Source organism: Lates calcarifer, linkage group LG5, assembly GCF_001640805.2.
Source record: "Lates calcarifer isolate ASB-BC8 linkage group LG5, TLL_Latcal_v3, whole genome shotgun sequence".
Taxonomy (NCBI): domain Eukaryota; kingdom Metazoa; phylum Chordata; class Actinopteri; family Centropomidae; genus Lates; species Lates calcarifer.
Window position 1 is genome coordinate 21533168 of NC_066837.1, and position 21275 is coordinate 21554442.

The following is a 21275-nucleotide window of genomic DNA, read 5'->3' on the forward strand; positions in this document are numbered from 1 at the left end:
ACGTCACGCTGGCTACGTCCACTTTAATATACATTTTTGTATGTGTGTTTAAGTAACATTAAGGATGTCTTTTTATAGAAAATTTAAATGGGAAGACCAGGGAAGAACTAGCCCCTCACTGCAATACACAAATAATGCTGTTTATTTAGGTTTATTTAGGCTTTTGCATGGGTCCTCAAGTCTGCATCCTCAACTGGTGAGGATGCAGACTTTTTGTCTGGGACATGTAGCATTAGCTTCACTGAAATGAGTTTCAACAAACTTGTGATGTAAGCTAACAGGTTAGGTAAAGCTGATCAAACCTGCCAGCTGCCATCATCATTTCACCTCAGCAATTGCAGATTAGAAATGAGAAGCCTGTTTTGTCAGCCTCTGTCTGAAATCAAGGCACCACTTTTTTTTAAAAAAAAAGGAATTTATATTGCTTGACTGATGAAAGCAACAGTGTTAGTGATGACATGCAAAATGACTTAAGAAATTGCTGTATTATTCACATGCCACATGGTAATCAAGCTGATCTTTCTCTTGATGTAGTGATAAAATATATTTTAAAGTGTGTGGATTGGTTTAGCTCTCATACCACTCTGTCATCTCTTAAACACTTCATTGTGGCCTTGCAGAGAATTTCACTTTAATAGAGATCAGCCTGCATCAGTCTTCTGTGTGTTTGCTTGCTGTGTGTGTGTGTGTGTGTGTGTGTGTGTGTGTGTGTGCACGTGCATGTGTGCGTATGTTTATGGGGTGTGTGTGTGTGTTTGCGGTATGGGTGTGTGGGTGAAGGGCTGAACATTGAGGGAGGAAAGAATAAAAAGTAGGACGAGATGGAGGAGGAATTGGGGGGGGGGGGGTTGATATAAGATTACTTACTGGCAAAACTCAAATACAGCAGCAGCTGTTTAGACCGAGTGTTAGTCATCTCCCCTTCTTCAGTCTCTGTTCCCCCCTCCTCTCTTTTTCTGTCTCTCATGAGAGTGTTTTGAATAGTTCCTGAAATAGAGCCCACTGAGGCGTAGAGGAAAATGTGAAAGACCATGTGGACAGAGGGGGTGTTTGTGCTTGCAATGTGATATGGTGCCAGTCTGAGAAACGTATTCACATGGAAAGATATGGAGTACAAAAGAAAAGAGCAAGCCAGAGTGCCGAGAGGGAGGCGAGGCCACACAAAAAAGTGAAAGGGAAGAAAAGAGAGAGAGAGAGAGAGAGAGAGGGAGAGAGCGAGGGGGGGGTGGAGAATCAAGGGGTGAGCAAGGCGTGCTTAGACTGAAAGTCTAAATCTGAGTCTGAGAGAGACAGAACGCAGATGAGGGCTTACTGCTGTTTTTCCTGCCACACTTATATACTGTATATCCTCTACAAAAAGGATTTACGTTATAAATGTTCACTTTTTGTTGTTTTTTTAGCTCTCATAATTTGTGGATTTTGTGGACATTGGACTACAGTGAAGTCTGAAAAATCCTAATATCTTTCTTGAATTTTTGTGAGACTACCTAAACTACAATTTCTGGACATCAACCTGATTTACATTTAATTAACTGTTCTGATAAAGTCATCATCTGTGTGGAATAGTCTACTGTTGGCCTGGACATGGGGGTTGGGAATAAGGAACTACTCATACTTGGTAAGTCTATGAATGAGATCACGATGTATGTTGTGTATGTGTCTGACTGGGTGGGTGTGTGAGATATGAAGAAAAGAGATTTTGGGGAAATTTTGACATTGCCTGACTTCAGCTGATGTACTTCTACTTTTTGTTTCAGTAGGTACACGTCTATTTTTTAATCAGTATTTGGTGAGAAAAAAACCCTGAAAAATATCCCTTTAGTAGAGCAGCCTCTGTTTCTGAATTTCTCACTTTTAAATGTGTTCAGCTGCTAATATGACCACTGTTATCACTGGGCACAATTTTTGAATTTGATAGTAGAAGAGGTGAGTTTTTATTCTTGTTATTATTATTTTTTAAGAAAACTTTAATTTTAAGTTGCATGAGCAACATCCTAATGTTAACCCAGTGAGCAGCTGTGTTCACTGCTGTGATGTGTGGACAGAGGCTAGAGTGGCTGCTGTGTAGTGAGGACCTCTGTCACCAGACTGATGCTGCACTGACCAGGACAGTCAGACCAGCTCCTCCAGTTGGCGGAATAAAATAAACCAAACCAAACCAGAATCAGTTGTTGCAAGGTCTGATGGCAAAAAGAGAGCGTCACCACAGAAAGCATGCATTCTCTGAATAAACCACAAATCACAGGCTGGTACTTTATATGGTTTATACATTTACAAGGTCACCACTGTCACTGGTGTATAGCAGTAACAACCAGGATACTGTGGGCAACAATAGTTAACTTTGTATATGTAAAGTGTTTTTTTCCCCATTTTTGTAGAGATGTTACACAGTAACAGGACATACATGTCGTAAACAAAAATTACATGTACTGTATAAACTATATAAATATTATGTTGCCAGACATATGTTATGAAAATGGTATTGTAAAACAAAATGCATGAAATTTGTATATAAAAAGTAATACTCTGTTCATAAATGTATTTTATTCAGTGATCACATGACAGTTGGCATTTTTAACCAAAGCCAAAGTATTATTTCCTCTTCACCATGTCTCATGTTTGTGGTAGCACACGCAGCAAATTATCATCTGACTCTGCAACTTTGAGATGAATAAGAAGGCCACCGTTTGCTAACATGTTAGTCATAAGAATTTTATGAGGTGACAATATGCCAATGTTGTTGTTTTTACAAGTTGTTACACCAACCCTATATGGTCCATAAAAATCTAAAATAATAGTTATTATAATAATGATAATACATTATGATTACAAGTTTAAAGTATTAAATTATATATTTATGGATTTAAACTGTTTGATATAGGAAGCTCAGTTTGAGAATACAAGACAAGCTACTGTTATGTTTACCATTCAGCCTTGAGGTTTATTAGTGGTTATGACTACAGTACTCACCATCACATCCTCTGTGATAAACTCCGGTTGGTCTTCTCTCACTGAGAGACGCAACAAGCACTGGTTTCTGTATAGCTATAAAGCCCTAGTTAGAAAATAACCATTGTATCATCCATCATATCTATGTTGCACTGGAGCTGCAGTCCACTTTTAACGTACTCCAGTGATTGGCTGGTTCTTAAGGTACCTCACTGTAGGACTGACTTTGGAGGGACTGCTTTTAATATCAGTGCAGCAGAATCTCTTGTAACGTGACCTAAAACTGGACAGTCTTGTCCCTAATGGACACTTTAAGAATATAGCCAATAACCGTCCATTACCTGCCTTTGAGTGTTTTAAGTAGGTTTGTTGGATTTGTATCATTGTACCTCTTGCTGTAATTATTTTAACTGATTTTGTTGATTGATTTTGCATATTCCTGCTCCCCTAATCAATAAAATCATCACTGTGTTGTTGTTTGTTTACAGAAAGGAGAAGTTACAATTTCAAAACTTAGCTCAGCACCAAGGTTTTGTAGCAAGAAAATGCAACCAAACAAAAAAGGAACACATTCTTTTCAGTGCTGCATTTTCAAAGGTCAGCAGAAGCAAAAAATGCCCCTAATTTTGAAACAGGTGTTGAAGACTGAACTGTCAGTAATATATGAAGTTACAGTTGCTTCTGTATGCCTGCACACTTTTTCCTCAGATACTGTATGTGACATAACACACACAGAAAGAGAATTAGAGAGTGTTTGTATATTGGTCTCTGAGGTGGAAACTTTGTCTGAATTTATAACCTCCGCTTTCTGTCAGGCCCAAATTTAAAGCAGAGCGACGGAGAGAAATACAACACACAGTTTATAAAGAAAATGTGACACAGAAGAGACACACAGAGAGGACAGTTTGTGCTTACTAGTGAATGAAAGTCAGCTGCGCATAAAGTCAGCCTTTGTTTCTGTCCATTTTCTGTTATTTGGTCATAAAGTTCGACTCAGTCACACTCTTTCACACACTCACTGTCGCTGTCAAACTCTGTCTGGATTTCCTGAAGTGGTCTTTCTGTGGGAGCCTCAGCCTTATCACACAACAACAGAGGGTTCATTGTGATGGAGGGTGGGGAACACAGGAGATGGAGCTGGGAGTATTTTTTGACTTACAACACGCGTAGGGGGCGCTGTTTTCTGCCTCACCAGTGACTCCTGAGTCAAGACTGTGTGACTGACATGTGCCTGTTGTGGTGAGTGGGCAATCTGGCATGCAGGGGGTGGAGCCGTGGGGGGAGCTTAGCAGAGGAAGAAAACTAAATAACACTAAAATGGAGCGTGCACACAAGTAATTAATAGGTAGCAAACAGTGGTGTGCAAGCCTTCACCCTCAATCATAAATTACCCTTCACAGTCTGCTATATGTCCTGTGTGAGTCTGTGTGGCAGATGATGGTGGAAACAAAGAGAGAGGGAGGAGTCTTGGAGCTGTGAGAGGGCGATACTGCAATGCAGAAATAGAGTATATATTTAGTAATAATGGAAAAGTGGACTTTGGGATAAAAGTGTTTTGATGTTTTGATTTTGCTGTAATTCTCGGTTGCCACTGGAATACTGGAATCTACAACTACCAACTACAGTTGCGCTCTCCAGCGAAGAAGCGAATCAGGCACTTTTCATACTTCATACTTTCCATAATACAGTGGTTGATGAGCAGTTTTTGGGGGCTCCTCATTGGGGAAGGAATTCAGTTGCTGACCATGTTCCCAGCACTGCAGTCACCTTTTGACCCTTTAGATTAAAAGCATGATTGCTGGAAATCACCTTTAAAGTTGTACTTGGGGCCAACTCAAGGGTCAGCTGTCAGCAGTTGAAATGTCCCTTCTAGGTAAAAACTGTCACAGGACGTGTCCCATTAGGACCTGCATGGCTGAATAAAGGTTCAATAAAAAGCGGGTGTGGTGGCTCACGGTTACTGTTTAATTCTCGTCATTGAGTTTTGCCTAATTATCAGATGAAACTAACTGACTTCTCTCTGTTTCTCCACAGGCTTAATGTGTATGCTGGGGAAGTGTTTCTCTAGGTGTGAAATAGGCTTCAGCTCAGAAGGCAATAAATGTGTTGGTAAGAACCTGCCATGATCTCTCAGTTTAACCATCCCTCTCCTCCCTCTCTTACTGGCCTTTACCAGGAGAAGTAGCCTTTTTTATTGACGCTCCTTTTGGTTTTTCCCATTTAAGGAATTTTAGCACCGCTTGTCATATCCAGGGCGGATTACAGTGAAAACAACAGTAGAAGAGGTTTTAATTCTTAGATCACCACAATTTCAAGCGACCAGCTAAAAGAAATATCCTGTCCTGACAGCAGCCCAGTGACCTCAGACTAAGAGGGATTGCTTAAAATTAAAACAAGTTAACAACTTATTGGCTAATGAAAGACACTGTCACAGTATAATATCATGTTTTCTTATGTATGGACCTCTGTGCTTTATGTAATTGTATTCAAATTTACAGATGTGGATGAGTGTGAAGAAATCCCAGGAATATGTGGGAAATACACAATCTGCTTCAACACGAATGGCAGCTACTTCTGTCAGTGCAAGTCTGGGTTCATAAACAATAGAGGGACTGTTAACTTCACAGGGATAGATGGACAGTGCCAAGGTGAGTATGCATGTGCATATGTGTGAGACCAGTGATTTGCCTTTCTCCAATGATTCTCACCGTCATCTTCACTTGTTCCTCTGTCAGATGTCAACGAGTGTTTCAATAACAATATCTGCGGTCCAGTGGCTTCTTGTGCTAATCAGATTGGGACCTATGCCTGCATCTGCCCTGTTGGGTATACTAACAACAGTACACCTGGAGACTGCAAAGGTGAGTAGTGACTACACTTAAAAAGTAAACGAAAAGTAAGTGAAAGTAAGCAAGCTCACGTTATTCACATTTCACACAAGTGCTTTTGTCACCCTCTGAATTGTCCATGAACACCTTCAAGGATACATTGTTCAAAAGTGTGCGCTGTTATCCCCAACAACAGAAACACACAGAATTCTTGGCAAGAGGTTGGGAAGGCAGTAGGAAGCAGCCAGGAAGAGTTTATGAGCAGGGCGTTTGTCCTGTATGAGTGCGGCCAGTACACTCCAAAACCTGACCAGCTCAGCACTGGTTTGGCTGACTTAGTGTTTAGTGTGAAGACCAAAAAAACCACATGTATCCACAACATTGTAAACAATACATAAACACATATTTTACTTGGTTTGTCGTGGCTGAATCCAAATGAAAGTGGCACTGCACTTTCTCTGACAACATTTCAAAGCTGTTAAAAGACTCAAGTCTACAAAAGCATCGCCACCACATGCTGCTATTCATATTATCAGCTGATAGAGCCTCAAGGTCATACCTGCTGTCTCATATGTTGCCTGCATTTCATTTTAGTGGGTTCTTCTGCCCTTGCCACATGGCCAAATGGAGCGCCATTAGGAACACATGTAAGCACTTTTGGCTTTGAGGTCAGATGACATGTTGCCCTGCCTAGTTTGTTTAGAGCCTAGGGAGAGCTTAATGGTAAATACTAAGACATAGAGTAACTAATAACTAATAATCACTAATCTCTATTTTACAGCAATAGTTACCTATAAAGCTTGCTAACATTAGCTTAGTGATTTTATGTGGAAATAAGTATATTCATTCAGTCATTTAAATACAACTGAATGTAAAAGAATCAGGGAGCTCAACTAAGGGACATTTCCAAAATTACTGAGCACTGAGCTGATCTTGAGAAAGGCTATGTGTGTTTTTGTTTCATCAACATTCAGCTATAATGACTCCATGTACTCTGACCTCAACCACAAAGCCATCTCCTGCCTCCTGCTAGTCCTAATTGCAGCTCTTAACTAACTGGAAATGGCAGGGCAAAATCTCACGACACTGTCTACCAGGAAAGTTAAGAACCCGTCTCTAAGATCCTGTTACCAGCACTGACATACTCACATGACCGTGCCCCAGATACGCTGCAAAGATGTTTGCTCCATTATAGGCTTAAACAGCACATACTATATCCAGATTTGTTTCTTACTGGTCTGTCATTAGTTACATTTCTTCTCTCTGTATTTGTGCACAGACATAAATGAATGCATGGAAGCTGAAGTGAACAGGGAGGAAATCTGTGGAGAGAAAGGCACGTGTAAGAACACTGACGGGAGTTACTGGTGCAAGTGTCCAGAAGGATACACCACTTATGGTAACAAAAGGACACCGTGTTCAGGTTAGTGCAGACATGCACTCTTCCCCTCCATCACCATTACTTTTTTCATAAGAAATGTGCATTTCATGGCTTTTAATTCCCCATATTCTGCCTATTAAGCCTCTGCTTGTTCACATCCGCCTGACTTTAGCTTCCTAACACAGATGTTATTGTGATAGCAGCAGTTCGGTCATGTTTATTTACTCACACATGGAGCAGGGAATCGACAGTAAATTACCACTGAATCTTGTGCATTGTGTTGTATCCTTCTATGTTATTAGCCCCAGTTTCCTCTTTGCTGTGAATGCTTGCTCGGCCTTTACTCCACTTTCCACGGTGACTCATTTGAGTCACAGTAATCTGTGGTGTATGTCTCACAAGATCAGGGATGGTTTCTGTTCAGTGCTGCTGCTTAACACTCCTCTGCTCTCAGTACATACTGCAGTGAATTGTCAAACTTACATGGTTTGTTGATAATGTAATGTTTGACTCTGTTCCATCCAGAACTTAAGTGTGACAGCTTCAGTACTAACAGCTGGCCTACACAGGTAAGCTGCATGTTTGAATACAAAATTATTTGCACTACAAATTGCAACACTGAGAAATTTTTTAAAAATGTACCGAGGTTTATATGTGTATTTCTAGGATTTATCTTCCATTTTCTCCCCCTTTAGGCAGCTTAGAGTTGCAGGATCAGTTATAGTCTAGCAATCCTGCTAAAGAGCATTTCATCTCATTTCCTTTATTTATTATTTACTCAACCACCCTGCAGCGCTGTAGGGTTTAGTGTATTGTTAACTTTAGTATAGGATAAGCTGAATGAACTCATTATTCTCCTGTCTCTGTCTCTCTCTCTCAGTCGCTCGGAGGCTTGGCAAACATTTGGTCCATGATGAGAAACAGCTGTCTGGCTCTGTCTAACCCAAGTGGAGAAGAGAAGGCTAATGGAGAGGTGCTACTGGAGGTAAGAAAATCAGATACAAAAAACACACACTCAGACACATACAAACACATGCAATATTCTTAATTCCCCCTCCTTTGTCCTGCGATTCGGACAGAAACTTTTCACAGCGACTGTGTCCGTCCTGTCCCCTGGTCCCCTGGACAACAGTGACCATGTGAGCAAGTTGCTCAGTACGGTGGAAAACTCCATTATGCTCATTGGTCCTCAGCTCAAAGCTAACCGCACCAAGATAGAGACCACTGAGACAGGTAACAGTGTCCATAAGCTCAGCTCTGCATATTTGGGAAAAGTATAAGCTCACTGGCCTTTTCCCTCAATGATAATAATGATGAATGAATGAAAGTGGAAAACATTCCATTTGAAATGAGTAATTTGCTTAAATAGAGGCAGAGATTGCTCTTCGAAGGGGTAAGACCCGACCCACTGGACCAATTCATTTGACCAATGAAAACGCAAGCCTTGACACTGACTGGGAAACGGCAAGTGGCACGGGAACCTATCCTGGTAAAATCTCGTTTTCTCTTGTCTTCTGACACATAAGTCACAGTTTTCATGTATATCAAATAATATCACATTTCTTCATGTCTGTTACAGGTTTTGCCATGGCTGCATTGTTGAGCTACAAGAATCTTAGCATCTCAGATAAGAGGGCTTTTGATGAACTCAAAGGACATGAAAACGATAGCATGGATCCCTCCTTCCTGGATCTCCTCTAATGTTGTGTCTGTCATGGTCTCTAATCCCTCCACTCAACATCTGAGCCGCTGGGTCAACATCACACTCAGACACCTGCCGGTACAGGTAGTCCCGCCAGTCCAATAGTCTTCTCAGTGGGGTCCTGCTTCTGTCAGACTGTTACTTATTTTGATCATTAAAGTTAAAACAGTAAAGGGTAATGGAATATAAAGATATAAACAAAACATACAGTCTGTCGGTGACGTGTTGGTTTTGTTTTGTGTATTAGGACATCGACAGCTTCACTGAAGTGAAATACATCTGTGCTTACTGGAATGAGAGAGGGGCCTGGTCCACAGATGGATGCAAGCGGGAACAGATATCCAATGCTTCACACACTGTGTGTACATGTGAACATCTGAGCAGCTTTGCTGTGCTCATGGCCATGTACCCCATGAAGGTAAGATGCACACACACATACACTAAATTACATTATAGATATATTGTACCACTGCATGCTTCCTGCCAGTTAGTGACTACAGCTGGCGAAGCATTTTGCATGTGAAAAGTCAGATATATCTCTTAGGGGTTGGTGGAGTGTGCTTTATAAAGCAAAGTACGCTGGATAGTCCTGCCTTCCCCACTCACTTATATGTCACTGTAAATACATACACATAATGGTGTCAGTGATTACCTTAGGAGCCCAGTCACTCACATCAGGATCTCATGTGTCTTCTCTCCTAGCACCCTTTTGCGCTCCAGATGGTGACCAAGATAGGGCTGACTATCTCCATACTGTGTTTAATACTGAGCATCCTGACATTCAAGTTCTGCCGCTCAATACAAGGGACCCGCACCACCATCCACCTGCACCTCTGTATCTGCCTCCTCTTGGCCGACCTTATCTTCCTGACTAGCGTTTCACGGACTAAACCTGTGGTATGTCTGTTAAAGCAAAGAGTGACTTCAGTTACATTGAGTACAAACTGTGGACTTTATTGTTAATGAGAGTGGCATTTTTTTAAATGTTTACGGTGGGTTGACCTATTCCAATCACCCCCACCTGTAATTTCACCACTGGTCTTAATTTACTCAATCATCTTATTGAAGTTATGGTCATCATAAATAGCTGTTAATGTGGACTTCTCTAATTCAAAGTATTTATCAGATGGTCAGTAATTCCTGTGCTCCTTCCTCTCCTATCTTATCTTTCTTCATGTTATAATGTGACATTACAGGGCGGCTGCAGGTTTGTTGCAGCAATGCTCCATTACTTCTTCCTGGGAGTGTTCACCTGGATGCTGTTGGAAGGCGTGCAGCTATACCGTATGGTTGTCCTGGTGTTCAATGCCAACATTCGACCCCTCTACCTATACATCACTGGTTATGGTGCGCCCCTTGTCATCATCATTATATCTGCCATCAGCAGACCACAGGGATACGGCACGAATGAGTAGTAAGTGTGTGAAGAAAAGATAAATCATCTGGATTAGAAACTGCCTGTATGGTGTGTGAAACAGAGAAAATAAGACACAAAGAAAGAGGGAGGTGTGTGTACGTGTGTGTGTGTCTGCGCACTTGCTTGTGTGATAGAGATTACATCAGTGGATTACACAGAACCTTATCCATGTCGATGACGTGAAGAAAACCTTTTCATGCACATGTTTTTCCTTCCTCCTCACCAGCTGCTGGCTGTCTCTGGAGAACGGTTTCATCTGGAGTTTCTTCGGCCCTGTGTGCTTCATCATCGTCATTAATGTCTTCTTCTTTATCGTAACTGTTTGGAAGCTCGCCCAGAAGTTCACCAGCCTCAACCCAGATCTCTCCAAACTACACAAAATTAAGTCAGTCCTTGTGTCTGTTCTCTTGTGTGCATTATAGTGTGGCTTTTTGTGTGTCTTCTCTTGCTCTTGCAAAGTGTGAAGTAACACCACCCACACCTATTCCACTGAGCAGTGAAAACGTATTTTGGTCAAATGGGGCAGCTTTGGGAATTGAGAAATGCATGGACGGAAAGAATGTGAGAGTTTTGGAGGGAAAAATGTAGGGAATGTTTTCATAGTACTCTGCTCTCTAATGGGGTGCTACTGAAGGGCTTTCCCCCAACCCTGTCTATCGACATCATGCTCATTTTTTACCCCAGTCCCAGACAACACTATAATCAATCAGTGATGGTCTGTTTAGTCCAGGGCATTGGGAATGTGAGCTTACTGCGCATGCGAGTAAGACATTTTTCAGTTGAGCAAGGCTTAGAAGACATTCAGTTATTATTGAAAGGTTTCTATGGTTTCTGTCACTGAGAAAAAAAAATGCATCCCATCCATATCTCACATGGATTTGTCTTTATCTGACTAATAAATAGTTGGTTAGGTTGATTGAGTGGAAAAGGAAACAGTCACTGATTTTAAGGGATTTAAATCAAAACCTGATCTCTACTAATGTTTTAGTTGGTTGAACTTTTATGCACTGTTAATCTTCACTGTATCTCAGTGTGATATATTACTAGCTGTTCACTGGAATAAGTAAAACACATCATTGAATACTACAAACGGCCCATGCAGAGTACATTGCCAAAAACTGATTTTAAAATAGCATTCTAAGCTAGTTTTTTTTTAATATTCATCAGCCTCCAGCTTTTATTCCTCCACCAGCTTTCAATAGACAGTAAACTGATGAGAAAACATCTTTGTCCCGTAGTTGCTTTGCTGAACACCCATGTCCTTTTTCTCCTTCTTTCACTCTTAAGGGGTTTTCCAGACACTGCAGTAGTAACTGAGTCATCTGTGTGTTCGAGCTCATGTTAATCTTTCCTTTCATTCTCTATCTGTTGCCCTCTCTCTGATCCCCAACCCCCATCCTCCCTTCTTTCTCTGTAGAGCTTTCACGGTGACAGCTATAGCCCAGATGTGTATACTGGGCCTGATGTGGGTGTTTGGGGCGTTCCTGTTTGACGAGAGCACGATGGTGGTGGCATATATCTTCACTATTCTCAATAGTCTGCAAGGGGCACTGGTGTTTATCATGCACTGCCTGCTGTCTAAACAGGTAGAAAACATGTTGGTTGTGTTTATGTCTGTGTGTGTGCGTGCGTGTGCGCACATGTGTGTACATGGTTGTGTTTACGTGGTTGTGTGACTGAATGCATGAGGCCAAGACTGAAACAACAGGATAAGACTGTTGAATTTGTTTAAAATTGAAAAAAGAATAATAACAAAAGACAGTAGATGATGTCAACATTAGTTTCCAGCAGTTGATTCTATTTCCTGATGCTCTTCTGCCCTCTGCAGGTGAGAGACGACTACGTCCATTTCCTCTCCTGTATCTGCACACCACAGAAGAAGAGATACTCAGACTTCAGCAGTACCAATCCCTCCAGCAGTCAGTCACAGGTAAGCATGGGGTGATCTCACTCTCTATCACTATGTTTAAGTCATAATCATGTTTACTCAATTACTGTACTTAAGTTCAATTTGAGGCAGTTGTACTTTAGTATTTCCATTTTATGCTACCTATTGTAAATATTATGTATACTTTTTACTGCACCTCATCTATCTGACACCTAGAGTTACCAGATTCAAATGTTACATACAGAACATATGACTGAAATTTAAATAGTACATCTTCCACCACTGCAGACACATACACATTATTTCACCATTTTTCTAAGGTGTGGTTATCTTTTTTCCCTCAGGCTTCTCAGAGCGGGCATCACACAGGAGAATCCCAAATATGAAGAGATCTGTCTTTTATTCATCCCAAAAGTATCACGCTTAGCCCTAACTTTAAAGGTCTGGATCACTTCAAATAAAATTTCAGTCATTACTTATTCACCCTGATGTCGGTTTTCCCAACCTAAGGGATTGCAACAAAATTAACATGTTAGGAAAAAAGAAGAAAACATATTTCTGTTGCACCAAATCATATATATTTATTTATTTTAACAGTTTTATATGTTCAGGCCTCTAAATTCATCAAAATGAAACAATATGAGAAGGCCATGTCACCCTGCGGTTGCATTCTTAGCATGGACATAATGTGATCTGTGCCAGGGGGCTGCAGCATGGCTTGGCTGTGAAGGGTCTCACAACAAAAAGGTTGGGAACCTCTAAATTAAACACACATCTAATTACCATCAGTAGTTACATCTCAAGGATTTCAGACCCTGTTAAAGTTAATGGGACCATTTTTTTAACCACTCAGAACCCATTAATTTAAATCCAACAAACAGCACAAGCAAGTGTAACCATCTCTTTGCATGGTGCGTCAAAAAGTTTATTTGTTGCTCATTATTCTGTCTATTTTCTGCACTGATAATACTGTACAGAGCTTTAGGGGTTAATCAAGTTGTACTGATGATGACTGAATTTTTAATTTGGTGTGGGATAGTCCTATAAGTGCTGTTATCACCACAGCAGGCAAAAAGTAGCCAACTTCTACAAGTGTTTATTCAGGAACTTTATAAGTGAAAGTAAGAAAATATTTTAGTACCTTATCGGTCTAGAACATATCAAAGTCATAATATAAGCTGTATTCCCTTTGAAGTGGTTAAAAATGATACTGATATAGACTATTTATTTTTCAATGCAGATTATAAAGTCTACATTACGTAGGCTACAAGAAAATATGTTTAAAGCATGAGCACACACAGTTTGCGCTATATTTTATGTAAATGTTTAATGTAAAAATAAGGGTTGGTTTGCCTTTTCTTCATGGGAGCTTCACAGAAAATATTTGTTTCCATGTACTGTATTTAGCAGTATGTTGTAATGGTAAGAAACAACTGACTGATGATGTAAATTACCCATGAAGTGCCTCTAATGGTCCCTCATGTTCCTCTTGCAAATCCCATGAGAGCTCTTGCAGGGATTTTATGTTTGTTGTTTCTTGATTTTAAACAAAATAAGTGATTGTAAAACACTTGTGGCTATTTTTTTTTTTAAATCTTGGTTTGCAATTGAACTGTGTCTTTTTTCACTGTGGTATGTGAAGTGTTTTAATCTTAAAGGTGTAGAAAAAGAAAACAAAACCTGGTCAGAAATGACTGGTTGGACAATTCACAAACACAGGCCCACCCTTCTGATAAGACTGCAGCTTCCTGCAATCAAACTATGTTTATGGAATGAGATTACAATTTGTTGTTATGTTCTTATTGTAGCCATTAGCATGTGCCTCAACACACTGTCATTGACTGTAAGGTATCACATTCCTGAAATGAGAATTTCAATCGTTTAATTGGAGGTCTAATGGGAGATGTATAGACCTGATTTTAATTATTTTATTGCACTTTTCTTTGTTGTAATGATAGTCCAGCACATTTCACTCACATGATGCATGGAATAACCGAGGAGACTTGAGAACAGTCCCACTTATAGAACCAGACACCTTGTTGTAACAAAGCTATCAATTTTATTATTCTATTATTATTTTTCTAGTTTCCAATTTAGCATGAATTCAGATCATGTAAAAGACATCGACCTTCAGAGAGAAATAAAGATATTTTGGATGTTAAGACCCTGACTAACACTGCATTGGTGTTGGCTTTAACAACTAAACTGGTCCTTGGTTTTAAAGTCTGACTGCGCCTTTTCATGACTCGTTTGTTTATTCATGCATTGCAAAATGTATTTTTATGTGAAAAGGCTACATGCAACATGCAGCATTTTGTGAATGTAAGATTCCTATTGTTATACTATATATATGTCCTAATTTGAGGGTATATAAACCTATTTTTCTACTTTGTTTTGCTGTAAGTTGTTTGGTACTGTTTTCTTTAAAGACTATGCAACACAAATTTTATTAAAGCTTCTACTTAATTTGAAAAATCAATGTTGTTTAGTAGCATCAGTCCCCAGCAGATATAGATACATACACAGACACACATTTCATTATAACTAATGCAGAAGCTGGTCTAATGATTCTACCTTCAGAATAAAAGCCTGAAATTTGCCTGTAGGTTTGCCAATGCACGTTTGGTGGCTGGGATATATAGAAAAATCAAGTATATATTATTAAATGAAACTATCATTCTGGCAAATGTACAGAAAACTCAATCGACTAAAGACTAGTATACAAAAATTAAACATTTAAATTAAGTTAAAAATTAAATTAACTACACTGTCTAGTTAAAGTAAGGATGTTGCAATTATCCAATAATATAACAGGCGCATTTTTTCCTTTTAACTTTGATACATCTTATTGATAATCTTTTTCCATTGTGATTTTGTGAGTCATACAAAGAATCCTTCCACACAGCCATTTATAATTTGGAATTTCTGAGTGTTGCTCAATGAACAATTATTTTTTCCTTTAAATCAGACATTCTTAATTCTATATAACCCAGACTTCATGACATTATGCCCCTGAGCTGATGAATCACTCTCTGGCTTGGACTAACACCATAGCAGTACAACACTGACGCAGCAGTTAATGAGTTGTAACCTGCTCTGTGCTGTGAGCAGCCGCATAACAAGCATTTTACCTCTGGCGAGCGTTCTGCAAACATCTGACAGCTCGCCTGAGCTGCTAGTCTCACTGTGGCTCGACTTAAAAGTTAATCTGACATTTCTCAGGACCTGTGAAGGAGCCTCAGAGCACACTGCTGCTATTAACACTTTTCTTCTTTTCTTGGTGGTTGAGGATTAAAGTTCCTGCACAGGTAAGAATCATAATGCTATGTATTATGTTTGTATTGGTGCATGAAGTCACTGTTTGTATCCCCACAGACCACATTATGAATCTGATGAGTGGGGTCATAGTTTGCCTCAGTGTTTTTGGGGCTGTGAAGTTGCTATCCCTCCCCTGGCTCTGCAGCCTGTTGGCAGGGCTGGGGCTCTGTATGGCCTGGAGAGGTTCCTGGAAGTTCATTTATGTAGCTCTACACACCATCAAAAGAGACCTAATGTAAGTAGTTTGAGAGGATGTGCATGTGCTTTTCTCCTATTGTCATATTTGACACTTGCTCATCTGCCATGCTGCTTTCTACACCAGTCCTATTTTTAACTTCCACTCTCGTCTATCTAAAAGGTGTCTGGTCGTTATATTGCGAGTGAGGTTGTCTATGTACCGTAACCTGCGAAATAGAAGCACTATCCCTGCCCTGTTTGCCCAGACGGTGACAAGGCACCCAGACAAACCTGCCTTGATCTATGAGGCCACAGGGGAGGTGAGGACATGTACAAGTCAGAAATAAATTCAGAACCAAGTGTCAGCACCCTCACTGAGATGGAAATAAAACACAATCACCGACCCTACTATCAGACGTATTGCTGTTAAAACAAACTGCATTTCCTCATTTCTTTTATTCCAGGTTTGGAGTTTCAGGGAGCTACAGGAGCGATGTCATGCTGTGGCTCACTGGGGGTTGACACAAGGCTGGGCTGAGGGCGATGTGGTGGCCTTGTACATGGAAAGCCAGCCTTTACTTGTGGCTCTGTGGTTGGGTTTCGCTATGATCGGCGTCGAGGCTGCCCTCATCAACTATAACCTTCGACAGCACTCACTGCTGCACTGTGTCAGTGTGTCTGGTGCTCGGGCCATGGTGTTTGGGACTGAGTTGACTGAAGGTAGGACAGAGATGCTGTTAGTACGGTTATATCACTGAAGACATTCACTGATAGATATCTGGTATGCACACTGCAGTTGAGTGGAGTTTGATACATAACAGAACAGAAAATTAAATCAGACTACAAGTTTAACACAAAAATTGACACATTTATAAATTTGTAACATGGTCATCCTCCAGCTGTGTCAGAGGTGAGCAGCTCTCTGGAGCCCAGCATGACTTTTTTCAGCAGCGGTGAGCAGGAGGATGAGGTGAAGCTCCGTAGCCTCCATGTCCAGAGCCTGGACGCTCTGCTGGCCAGCTCACCCAAGCACCGGACAAACCACACACTCAGGAAAGAATTTAACGGTGAGACTGAGTGTGGGTATGGCTGTTTTGTTTTACCCATTGCCTTTATGTTAAATATTAAAAAGTTTTGATTGCAACATCTACCTCTTCTCAGCAAGTCTTTGCCTGCCAGAGTAAACTGTTCGCTGCCAGATTTCACTCAGTCTGGTTTCCTTATGAGATTTAATCCACTGGATAGCGCATGCACATACACATTACTGTCCAACAAATCATCAACTCACTTCAAAGAAGTATTGAATCACATACATTGAAGTACACTGTGAAAGATATTTGTGTTTTTATGTGTTAACATTTTTAAATTTCACTCACTCACAAACTCACTTTAGAATTACTGAGTGATATATTCATGAATTAACTTTTCTCTTATTGATTTTCTTATCTGTATTGTTTTATCTTTGTTATCACATGACATTCCTAACTTAATACTCTTCAAGTCTTTGCTTGCTCAGTCTGTCACACAGAATATGGAGGGAGAGACAGGAACATGTTGGGGGAGTCTGGGTGCATACCACACATTTTAAAGACAGGCAAATAAACAAAAGACAAAGCATGAAGGTGAAAAACATGTTGAAGATTCCCTTTTTTTCAGCTCCTCAATTTTATGACCCTCTCCCTGCAGACAGACTCTTTTACATCTACACTTCTGGTACGACGGGAATGCCGAAGGCAGCTGTAGTGGTGCACAGTCGGTGAGTTTATCTGTGATCTCATCTGAATGGATTCTGTGCAGAAGGAGGGACGGAAGAAGCTCATTTCTGAATGACACTCATAATAGAAAAACAGTTAGAGCAATGTTGATGAACAAAAACGCCTACACAGTTTTAGCAAAATTGACAGTTTACCATACACATTTGTCAGTGTCAAGTGCTAACTCTTATACTCTGAGTTTAGGGGAATTGAACAACACAGGAAGTCAACATTGCACTTCCTTGGGTCCTCAGTAGTAGACCAAAGCTGAATGAATTTGATTGGATGAGCAGTTGTCAAACAGACATGCTGAGATTCCTCCATTTATAGTCAGATGACATTAAAATGACTGAATTGTAGTTGCAGTTTCAAGTGTTTCAGTTAAAATCAGAACTATCTGTGTCTCCTAATCAGATGGTGAAAATGAATCTCAGCCTATCTCATTTTTCTCATTAGGTATTTTCGCATTGCTGCCTTTGGTTTCCATTCATTTGGTCTGAGAAGTGATGACATAATTTACAACTGTCTTCCCCTGTATCACTCTGCAGGTAGGCCTCATTCTGTGTCATCTACCTCAGTTTTTCATCCTGTTTCTAACAAGTCCTGTTGTTGAATATTCAGTGAAAGATAGGGCATTGTGCATTATCTAGGACTTTGACTTTTACTGGGGGAACTGTTGGAGGGAACATGGAGTCAGGTGTGGTTGTTGATGTTGAATGTTTTGTGTTGTGGTTTCTGTAACTTTGACTGTGTATTCATATGTAGAGAAGTTGTGTGTTGTGACACAGATGTTTCTTGGATGCCCAAGACAATAAGGCTAAACCTACTGAAAATGTCTTATTAGTTTATGTCTGTTGCTCCTGTTCGCATAATTAAATATGTTGACTAGTATGATTATATCTCTCTAGGTTTGTAAATATGTGTCATATTTGTGTGTGTGTGTGTGTGTGTTTGTGTGTGTGTGTGTTTGTGTGCATTCATGAGGGTGTTTACAGGTACCATCATGGGTGTAGGCCAGTGTTTGCTCTTTGGTTCGACTATTGTAATCAGGAGGAAGTTCTCAGCCAGTCGCTTCTGGGATGACTGTGTTAAACACAACTGCACAGTGAGTACTCACTGCTATAATGTGTCTAGCAGCAGGACAACTGTTCCTATTGATTCTCTTGAATCAATAGGACAATAGATCCTATTGATCAGTCCTATAGATCAGTCCTATTGATTCTCTTGAATCAATAGGACTGATCTCTCAAAAAAAGTTACACTGATCTGTCCTTTGTCTCTGTGTGTGCATGTCTAGGTAATCCAGTACATAGGTGAAATCTGCCGTTACCTCTTATCCCAGCCAGTGCGTCCATCTGAGGCACATCACCGGGTCCGTGTTGCCTTTGGTAACGGCCTCCGTCCCTCCGTGTGGGAAGAGTTTGTTCAGAGATTCAGGATCAGAAAAGTTGGGGAATTTTACGGTGCCACTGAGTGCAACTGCAGCCTGATCAACATAGATGGAAAGGTATGTTTGTGTGCATGTTATCTTTAAAGGTGCTGTTTGTTAGTTTCTGCTCTCGCTTGGCCACATAGCCAATGTTATCATTAACAGCTGGTTACTTATCAGTCTACGTCTGTCTATCAGTCTGGCTGTCCCCAGAGGTGGGAGAGAAACGTGTTAACTCTTGTTTTGCTTTCATTTCAATCATTTATTTTCTTATATTGAAGTTAATATGCTAACTAGCGAGCCTCTGTTGCATAATATCACTTTGAGATAGAGTCACTGTAGTGTCTAGTCTGCCCTCAGTCTAATATGAGAGGATGAAGAGGTGGCACTGCTCAGAGGGAGTATTCTAACCTCTTGTCTTGCAAATGCAATGATAGCCATCGGTAAGTAAATAGTTGATATGCTAATGCTGGCTATGTAGCGATAGCAAAAACATATAGCACCTTTAAAGACTTCAGAATACATTATAGAAGAAGCTTTTTCAGATTTATCCTGTCTCATATTTTCACATGTCCAGGTGGGAGCGTGCGGTTTCAACAGCCGCATACCTGCCCAGCTTTTACCCCATCAGACTGGTTAGGGTGCAGGAAGAGAACGGAGAGCTGCTCAGGGATTCACAGGGACTCTGTATACCCTGTCTGCCTGGTGAGGACACACCTAAACTAAGCTACAAATAGGCAAACATATATTACGAATGTATAAGAAAATGTTCTCTCTTCCCATCTCTGACTCTCTGCAGGTGAACCGGGTATGTTAGTGGGACGTATCAACCTCACTGATCCACTGAGAAGATTTGATGGATACATAGATCAGGATTCCACCAATCGGAAAATAGCTCACAATGTCTTCAAAATGGGAGACTCTGCTTATATCTCAGGCATGCTTCATTCTGTCTCTTTAACACACAGTCAGAATGATGATGATGGACTGTGTGGGTTCCAGCTTCTCGATGCTCATATGTGTTTCTTCCCACAGTGCAGACACAAACTATAAGACAGCTGAAATGGAGACTTTAAATTGCTGAAGTGAATGAGAGTGATTCACTGTCACTGTGACAAACTGGGAGAGTTTCAGTGATTGGACAGGCTCCATCTCCCTGTGAGTGGGAAAATAATGAATGATGATTAATGGAGATGACGACACTACTTATCCCTAGAAAGGGAGTTTGCTAATTCACACACACACACACACACACACACACATAAAAATACCCACAGGCACACTCCTGGTGTTACACAATTTTGGACAGAGGAAACATATTTTAGTTTAGTCATTACTCATGATAAATCTTTAATCAAGATCATAACTGCTACATTTACACAAGACTTCGTACACTGTTTTTGTTCATAAATAGACAGCACAGTGAATCACCATCATTCTGAAGCAAAATTGAAACTGCACAGGTGAATCATCATCACTACAGACTTTGAACTAGAACTTGCTCTATAAGTATATGTCTCTGTTTGTTTCCCTCTGCCTGTCTTTCAGGTGATGTGCTGGTGATGGATGAATATGGCTACATGTATTTCAGAGACCGCAACGGCGACACCTTTCGTTGGCGAGGGGAGAATGTTTCCACCACAGAGGTGGAGGGAGTCCTCAGTGGCCTGCTGGGACACACTGATGTAGCTGTCTATGGAGTTTCTGTACCAGGTAGAGATGAGACGAGACAGAGCCAAGATGGGAAAAAGTAATAACTGCTTTATGTGGGTGTTATTATATTGTCCTCTGTTATTACATCACCTGTCTGTCTGTCTGTTTGTGTGCAGGTGTGGAGGGAAAGGCTGGTATGGCAGCAATAGCTCATGCAGGAGGTCAGTTTGACCTCAATGCTTTTTTGATTGCTACACAGAAAGCCCTGCCCTCCTACGCACGCCCCGTCTTCCTTCGACTCATGCCATCTGTTGACACTACAGGTGAGACAACAATTCAAGGACATTCAGACGTGCACACATTAAAAGTCACATGTCAACTTATTAGTTAACTTTTGCCCTTAGGTACATTCAAAATTCAGAAGATGCGTCTACAGAGGGAAGGATTCAAGCTACAAGATTCGAGTGAAAATATTTATTTCCTGAACAGTCGTGCTGGGTGTTACGAGGCTGTTACTGATGAACTGCATAATGCCATCATGGAGGGGAAAGTGTGTCTATGAGATAGGAGGCTAAGGAAGATACAGACTGCTGAAGAGGATAGTATGTGTATTTCAATGGAAAAAGAGAATGAAAGAAAATACACAGATGTATTCGAGGGATTTAGTAACAACTACATCCCTATAAATACTGATGATAGCGGATAAATGAATGTGTTGCTGTTTTTTTGCTGTAAAATAAATACATTTTTTCACACACTGACTGTATCATACTTTGTTT

General features: G+C 40.5%; 2 protein-coding genes across 2 annotated transcripts; both read left to right on the forward strand.

Annotated features, from left to right (window-relative positions):
* Nucleotides 1-1071: 1071 nt before the first annotated feature.
* Nucleotides 1072-14644, forward strand: LOC108885415 (adhesion G protein-coupled receptor E5). Its single transcript, XM_051070763.1, is given in 18 exon segments — nucleotides 1072-1618; nucleotides 4984-5058; nucleotides 5448-5597; nucleotides 5685-5810; nucleotides 7057-7200; nucleotides 7684-7727; nucleotides 8039-8143; nucleotides 8238-8391; nucleotides 8528-8647; nucleotides 8738-8844; nucleotides 8846-8938; nucleotides 9108-9278; nucleotides 9563-9757; nucleotides 10057-10274; nucleotides 10504-10662; nucleotides 11695-11863; nucleotides 12106-12207; nucleotides 12510-14644. Coding segments are annotated over 18 exon segments (2208 nt in total). The 5' UTR covers nucleotides 1072-1584; the 3' UTR covers nucleotides 12552-14644.
* A 600-nt stretch (nucleotides 14645-15244) lies between these two features.
* Nucleotides 15245-21262, forward strand: LOC108885417 (long-chain fatty acid transport protein 1-like). The gene is given in 15 exon segments (XM_018679770.2): nucleotides 15245-15473; nucleotides 15541-15718; nucleotides 15842-15980; nucleotides 16125-16380; nucleotides 16560-16727; nucleotides 17347-17416; nucleotides 17871-17962; nucleotides 18410-18519; nucleotides 18712-18921; nucleotides 19421-19450; nucleotides 19452-19548; nucleotides 19643-19780; nucleotides 20392-20556; nucleotides 20673-20819; nucleotides 20901-21262. Coding segments are annotated over 14 exon segments (1950 nt in total). The 5' UTR covers nucleotides 15245-15473; nucleotides 15541-15548; the 3' UTR covers nucleotides 21059-21262.
* The last annotated feature ends 13 nt before the right edge of the window (nucleotides 21263-21275 follow it).